The following is a 7,914-nucleotide window of genomic DNA, read 5'->3' as shown; positions in this document are numbered from 1 at the left end:
CTGCCCAGAGAAACAAATACTGTCTTCTTGACACGGTTGTATAAAAACATTTCACAATGTTCACAATGTTTCAAAAATGGTTTGAACTAAACCTGTCTGGAGTTTTCACATTAAGGAACTGCAGGGACTTGGCTGTGCTTACAGAAGCCAGAAGTACTACAATGAGCAGAGAAAAGTTTTTTATATATATTACTCTCTCTCTTATATATTTACGTTTAAATATTTGATTTGACAATCAATTTGACAATGACGCTGATTTGACATTGTGCCTACTGCCCATTGCCCAAGGTATCCAAAAGAGAAAGGAATTTTTTTTTTAAAAAAAGAGAGACTGGCCACCTTTCAAAGGTAGACATTAAATCCAAGCCCCAGGCACACTTTGGACAGTCATAGCTTTCTCATGTGCACTTAGCTCTGAGGAGCGAGAAATTCATTGCATGGATCCAGAGAGAAAACACTTGTGTCTGTATCCAGCCATAAAGTGGCTTTGTAACCACTACAGCCTCACAAAGCAAGAACATTTCTGTTTTCCATGGAACTACGGTGTACACACGCTGTGGTCTGGCGGCGGAGGTGCCGTCGGATTGTGGTGACAGGAACCTTCATCGGTTTTGCCCACAGTGCGGCAGAACCTGGCTCCTGCTTTGAAAAGTGGCATTTTGGATGCTGGAGACCACAGCATCTTTCTAAAGGAGAGCAGCATGTTTGGGACACCAGGCTCAGCTGGCAGGGGGGATCCTGGTGCAACCACTGAGCTGTTCCCATGCCGGGTCCCAGAAGAGCATCCACCACCTCTGCCCAAAGCCACCCAAGATGTTTCACCCCCAAGCCCTGCCACCTTTCTGAAGGTTGCTTGGTTTCTTGCTTGCTTTTTAAGTGAATGCACTATTCCACTTCTCGGCCAAAAGAAAGCACAAGATAAAGGACACTTCATCATGGTCTCACTAACACCACAAAGCACATGATACAGTAGAGGAATGTGAGGGTACCGTAGCTTCTCTAATGAAGCAAGTAAAACTGGCAGCATCCAGAATAACATGTGTGATTCCAGTGGCTTCCCATTGGGGACCCCAGCAAGCCCAGACCCGTCTTTGGATGAAAATCCCACCCCATGTAAACAATCAGTGTGGAAGTGAGCGCAGCTGGGGGAGTGCATCACCCCAGGGCCCCACACCAGGCAGGGGAGCCCTTCCTCAGCTCCCCAGAGCCTTGGGGTGCAGGCGCCCCAGCTGCTGTCACCCCCTGCACACCATGAACCCTCATCCCACCCACAGTCACCTTGGTTTGTTGGTTTGGGGTTTTTTTTGGGGGGGGGGAATGGATTCCCCAGGTACCCCATCCCTGCAACAGCCCAAAACAGCAGCCACCCCCTAAAGCGCGCCTTTCACCCCACAGGTTCTCAAAGTGCTTCACAGATGACATAGAAACAGAGAGACATTGTGTGTGTCCCCCAAGGTCCCCTCCACCCCACCACCCCCAGGATCCCTGCGCTCCCCTGCCCACCTGCCGAGCCAAAGCTCTCTGCCCCCCCCTCCCCCTCCCCCCATCCCAAATTATTGCATAGCATTGCAAGACCTGATTTTAGGAGGATGGGCACCCCGCACAACAACCCCACATGTGGGGACCAGCCCCGCCAGGGGGAAAACCAATACCCTTCCACCCTGGTTCCTGTGGCTCCCAGTGGCTGCCACTCATGGGACATGTCCCGGAGAGGTGGAAGCCACCTGGCCAGGGCTGGCAAGCCCTCTGCTCCCCTGGCTCCTTACCCCGAGAGGAGACAAACGCCATCGTACGAGGATCCTTTCTTTTTTCTTTTCTTTTTTTTTTTTTTTTTTTTTTTGGTGTTTTGTGTTTTTAAATAAAAAATAAAATGTGTAAGAAAATAACATTTCTAAAAGGAAACCATTATCATTCTACTCTCTCTCTTTCTTTCCCCCTTCTTTTTCCCTTTTCCTTTTTTCTCTTTTTGGCCATCTTTTCATGGAACGAGATGTGCTGGCCCGGGGTGTTCCTCCCGGTAGGAAACGATAACAGAGGGGAAAAGGAGGAGGAGGAGGAGAGCAAGGGAGCGCCTCTCGCTCCGTGCTCAGTCCTCACACGTCGCTGGATGTCCTTGGTCTGGAGGAGAGCGTGGAAGGGATGCACCCGCAGCAGGCCAGCCAGAGCGACTTCTGGATGTCTGGGTTTCTGAAGGCGTAGATGATGGGGTTGATGAGGGAGTTGCAGGTGGCGGGCAGCGCCAGGGAGTAGGTGTAGACCACGGGGTAGCTGGAATCGGCCACCAGCGAGTAGATGGCGAAGGGGATCCAGCACAGGGCGAAGGTGCCGAGGATGAGCGAGAGGGTGGAGAGCCCTTTGCGGGTGGAGGTGGCCTGCGCCGTGGCGATGAACTGGTGCTGCACGGCGATCTGCTGGGCGTGCCGGAAGGCGATCTTGCAGATCTGCAGGTAGAGCTGCATCATGAGGGCGAAGAGGAGCAGGAAGGTGACGGCCAGCACCGCCGCGTTGTCCTTGGTGACGGGCCGCAGGATGCTGCAGGCGCTCTGGTCCCGCAGGCAGTTCCAGCCCAGGAGGGGCAGCAGCCCCACGCCCAGGCACAGCAGCCACATCAGCAGCACCATGGCGCAGGTAAAGCCCAGCGTGCGCTCGCTGTGGTAGGTGAGCGCGTTGTACAGCGACAGGTAGCGGTCCACGGTGATGGCCAGCAGGCTGCAGACGGAGGCGGAGAAGGCGGCCAGCAGCAGCCCCGCCGCCCCCAGCTCCGCAGCCTCGCTGGGCGGCCGCAGCAGGTACCGCACGGCGAAGTTGGCCACCAGCCCCAGCCCCGCCAGCAGGTCGGCCAGGGCCAGGCTGCCGATCAGCAGGAACATGGGTGCCCGCAGGCTCGGCGTGTAGAACAGCACGGCCAGCACCAGCGCGTTCTCCCCCGCCACCGCCGTCCCCGTGGCGCACAGCGCGATGTCCCAGGGGCTGACGGTCCCCCCGGCCCCGCCGCCGCCGCCCGGCGCCGCCGTGCCCGGGCCGCCCGCCGCCGAGGGCCAGGCGCTGGGCTCCGAGCCGTTGCCGAGCCCCGGGAGCCGCTGCTGCTGCTGCGGCTGCGGCTGCCACGGCTCCCCCATGGCGGCGGGGCCGTGCAGCATCGCTGGGGAGAGAGGCAGAGGGACGCGGTCAGGGGCGCCGCCGGCGGACACGGGCACCGGACGGCGGGGACAGGCGCCGAGCTCCGCAACGAGGCAGGGGAGCCCCGCACCGAACCCCAGGACCTCCGCCCCGAGCCCCGCCCCGGGCCCGGGGACCCCCGCACCGAGCCCCGCACCGAGCCCGGGGAGCGCGGCACGGAGCCCCGCTGGATCCCCGCACCGAGCCCCGCACTGAGCCCGGGGATCCCTGCACCGACCCCCGCCCCGAGCCCGGGCAGCCCCCCGGAGCCCCGCACCGCGCTCCGGAGCCACCCACCCCGCCCGGAGCCCCGGGACCCCCCGCAGCAGCCCCGCACCGGGCCGCCCCCGCCCGCCGCATCCCCGGCCGCCTCCCCCTGCCCCACTGCAGCTTCCCCGGGAGGTGCCCCCCCCACCCCGGGCCGGGGTCCGCCGCACCCCCCACCGCACGCACCCCGCGCCGGGGGCGCCCCGGCCGCCGGCTCCCGCCGCTCCCGCCGGGCTGAGGCCGGGCACGGCTCCGCGCCCCGCCGCCGGCCGCAGCCCCCATGCGCTCTGCCCCGCGCAGGAGCCGCAGGGCTGCGCACCCGTCCCCCTCCCTCCCCCGGGGCGCGGGTACCTTTTGCCGCCTATTTATAGCGCAAAGGCCCCGCACCACCCGCCCCGCACCCCCCGCAGCCCTTTCTTTTTTGCGCGCAGTGAGTAAAAATAAATACTATTAATAGGCCAGCCCGCATGTATGCGGAGCCGCGGGTGCGAGGGGGGGGCAGCGGCGAGGGACAGCCTGCGTTAACTTTCTCCTGCCTCCCTCCCTTCCCCGCCTTTGGAGGAGACTGGTGCAAGATGCTCCCAGCCAGCTGACAACAGCTGCAAGATGCTGCCCTGCTCGGCGCGGTCCCCCTGGCAGGGTAAATCCTGCCCCCCCCTCCCCGGGCCGGGCAGGTGTGAAGGTCGGAGGAGGGGAGGGGGGCTCTGCCCGCAGCCCGCTGCCAGCATCGCCCCTTCCTGCATGCAGCCCAGCCCGGGGGGCAGCCGCCACCACCGGGGCTTGTTGTTTTACCTGGCTTTAATGCTCGAGGATCAGCTTGCTTCCCCCCGTGTTTTTATTTTTTTCCTTCCCAGTCCTTCCAGTCCTTGGTGTTAAGCCTCATTCCTCGGCGAGCATTGCTAATAACGTTGGCAGATAGCTGGCATCGACTTGCACTTAATATTCCTGCCCCATTGGATCTGCTGATAAATCTCAACTCTGACGTCAAAGTCTTCACTTATATTCATGATCCAAGTCTGTGAATCAGAGCCGCTGTGATCAGAATAACAACAAGGCTGGCTCCCTGCTCCACATCCACATCCACACCCGCGGGCACGAGGGGGTGCGCGCGCCCGCACGCACCCGCACGCACCCATGCCTGCACCCGCCCCGCGTTCATTCATGAGCTCTCCCGCCACCCCGATGCACCTCCCCAAGGTCGGGGCCCTCTGCACCTGCGTCCTGCGGATGCAGCTTGGGCGCCAGCCAGGCCCCGGCAGCTCGCAAAGGCGGCCGGGTGAGGTTTATTTTTATCGTTTGTGCCAAGGGATGCGGGGAGCTGAAGGGAACAGGGGTGATCCGGCATGGCGCGGCATGGCTGCCCTGCTTGTCAAGGGCAACACCCAGGGATGGCAGCGCCGCTTCCCCTGCACCCCCAGGAGCCGGCAGCCGAGGGTGCTCGGGGGGCCCTGCGCAACCGGGCTGGGGCAGATGTATCCCTCCGCGGGGGGGATTTCACACCCCAGAGCCTTCGCCCCTCATGGGCTTCCCTCCAGCCACCGTAAAAGCCAGGATGAGGAGGATCAACACCTGGGAGCATCGCATGGGCTGCCCAGTCTGGCACCTGCCCTCCTGCACGGGGGGACCAGCCCAAGGACCATGGGTATGGGGGTCTGTCCCTCTCCCTGCACTGCGGCACCCACCCCCTCTCAAGGCTTCCTTCCTGACTGTTTGGAAAAGGATCAGCCTGAAAAGGAACAAATCCCAAAGACACGATTATTTTTCTGGCCACAAATGGCTCCACGATTCAGCACAGGAGCAGGATCTTCAAAGCAGGGATGCTCAGCTCCCAGATACACAGTATCTCAGCTACATCTTCTCCCCCCTTCCCTACTGGTTTCATAACACTCCAGCTTTACTCTTTCATCCCCCTCTCTCTTCCAGACTGTGGCTATGCAGTGCAGCGAGCTCAATGTTGGGAAGGATTTCCAGCTCCTGATGCGCAAAGATATTTAGGTGAATATTAGAGGTTTGGGCTGAACCCAGTCGCCCCAGTTAGGAGCATCTGGATTCTTAATCAGGCCAAGCCCCGTCCCAGGGGACTGGAATCGTCATCTACCTGGGGCTGCCAGCCGCGTGACTGCGCGCCGTTGTGTGCTGAGTGACATGAGCAGCATGAAAAGGGGTGGAGGAAATCTGAGCAAAGAGCTGAATGAATTCGCTCCCGCTCCCAGTAATTACGCACTGCCTGGGAAAGGGGAGGCGGGCGAGGAGCTTTGATTGACTCCCATCGGCAGCTGCTTCTGCCAGGAGGTGGGTGCAAGAGATGGGCCAGATTGAGCTCTCGCAGCAGAGATGTGAGGGCCGTGCGAGGGGCTCTGCAGGGGCACAGCCCACCCAGGGCTCCCAGGCTGAGATAAGTGCGGGTGGCCTCAGCCCAGCCAGGCTGATGGGCCACGAGCAGCTGCAGGTCTGAGCAGCAGGGCCATCCCCACCAGATGCTGCCAAATCCTCTGCCTGGCAGAGGGGGGCTGCTGCAGTGCCAGCCCCCCGCTCCTGCCAGCAGCAAGGCTGAGCAGGGACAGGGACGTGTAGGCGCATCGCGCATCCCCCCAGTAAGTGCCCTCAGACACCCAGTTACCCAAGTCTGGTCCATGGTTTCTCTCGTCTGTAACTGCCTCTTGCATGGACACACATACACCAACAGGTCTCAGCTGACCCCCAAACCCCATGGTCCCACCGGCAGTTGGCTTGGGCCTCCCGTTCCCTCCAGCATTCAACCCCTCCAGTGGTCTCAGTCGCAGAGGTTCTCTCAAACACCTGGGTCTCTTGGTTGATGGCCGGGTCCCCAGTCTGGCCCTGGTAGTCCCAAACCACCCTGCTGCCTCCCTTCCCCACCTTTGGTTCCTCCCCTCAACATCCCACCACACGTCTGGCACAACCCCAGGATGCGTTTCCTACATCCTTCGGCAAGTGCCAGTCCCCGGCAGGTATTGTCCCCTCTGCTCCAGACATGCCCCTTCCCGTGCACCCATCACAACGGGCTTCTCACCCAGCGATCGGGGCTGCCGGCCCTCCTGCGACAGCCCAGTGAGGAGTGGCTCCATGTCTCTGATCAATCTTTTTGGGGTTCATGGCGCTGTGCTCCCCCATGTGCACAGCGGTGCATCGGGCTGGCGGCACGCCAGGAGGCACAGGCAGGAACCTGAAGCTTTCCCTGCTTCTCTCCCCCGTGCTGCAGCCGGGCTCTGCCCGGACCCTGCAAACAGCCCAACCTCAGCAGGCGCAACTCTGCTGCTGCTGTCCCACTGCGCAAGCAGCCCCACGCCTGGGTACCATGGCCCCGGGGCTGGCTGCTGAAGGCTGCATCCTCACCCAGGGTCTCTCCTCCGGGTGGCAAAATGGGCTGGAGGAGCTCTCAGGGCTGTGCCGACACATCTCTGTCCTCCTCTCCCTTTGGTCCCATACCGAGGAGGATATTCCAGGATGCCCTCTCAGCGGAGCCGGTGCCTATGCTGGGCACCACTCTACAGGATTCAGCAGCTGCACAGGGGCTGGCACGTCTGTCTGAAAGGGGAAATTGTGCCAGGGCTGCTGGGGCACCCCAGGAGTGTCGTGGTGTCCTTAAGGCACTGGTGACAAAAATGACATTATCTGGTCATTTTTAAACCAAGGCACACCACCTCCCAAGCTGCCCCGAGTGCAAGCGGTGTTGCATCTGTGAGGACGTGCTACTACACTTCATAACTGTAATATTTGAACACCTGCCTTTTATAGTTGCATATAATGTTCTGAGCTCCCTGGGTATCTACAAGAACATTTTGACAATATATTAAGTATGCTTTATCTATATTCAAATTACAGCCTCAATAGTGAGGAGTAAAAATCAAAGCTAATCAAAGACACCAGCAAAAGGCTGACACTGTAATTACACAGCGAGAGGCCACCATCGTCACCCAGGAATCCCATTCATCAAGGAGAAGGCTTTCCCTTGTCGTGTCCTATCTTCATTTCTCATCTTCCTCCTTGGCGTTTGGCCCTTGGGAGGAAGCTCAGTGCTAAACACCACACACGGTCCTCCCCCGGCACTGCCCCGTGGGGATGTGGGGTGCTGTCAACCCACAGCAGGGCTTGGGTCTCATCCTGCCTTAAAAAAGGTGTTTTTTTGGTTAAAAACCAAGTGGCTGGGAATGTGGCTGCCTGGCAGGCAGGGGATGAACTCGGGAGCCGCTGAATGTCTGTCCCCATCTCTGACTTGCTTCACTGCAGCTATTTCTATAGGCGGGTCTGTGGGGTGATTAGGTGGCCTTAAGAGGCAGCTAACGAATGCCTGGGTGGGTTATGGGGTGGCAGTTGCCAATGACCTGGCCATCCAAGGCAGAGCTGGTAACCGGAGTTTGGACAAGGGCTGCTGTTTAATAGACGTAACGGGTGGTACCGAGCTCACTGAGAGGATTAACTACGATGCCAATGATCTGCAGAAGCGGATGGTCTGGCAGCATTTTTGCC

At 59.9% G+C, this 7,914-nt stretch overlaps 1 protein-coding gene across 1 annotated transcript; it reads right to left on the bottom strand.

Moving 5' to 3' along the window:
- Positions 1-1,577: 1,577 nt before the first annotated feature.
- Positions 1,578-4,524, bottom strand: LOC106631350 (G-protein coupled receptor 12-like). The gene is made up of 2 exons (XM_014282171.3): positions 4,219-4,524; positions 1,578-3,142 (listed from the first exon to the last, which is right to left on the bottom strand). The coding sequence occupies exon 2, from the start codon at positions 3,138-3,140 to the stop codon at positions 2,094-2,096; it is 1,047 nt and encodes a 348-aa protein (XP_014137646.2). The 5' UTR covers positions 3,141-3,142; positions 4,219-4,524; the 3' UTR covers positions 1,578-2,093.
- Positions 4,525-7,914: the final 3,390 nt, after the last annotated feature.

This window comes from Falco cherrug, chromosome 15, assembly GCF_023634085.1.
Source record: "Falco cherrug isolate bFalChe1 chromosome 15, bFalChe1.pri, whole genome shotgun sequence".
Lineage (NCBI taxonomy): Eukaryota > Metazoa > Chordata > Aves > Falconiformes > Falconidae > Falco > Falco cherrug.
This window is presented reverse-complemented; position numbering and strand designations above follow the sequence as displayed.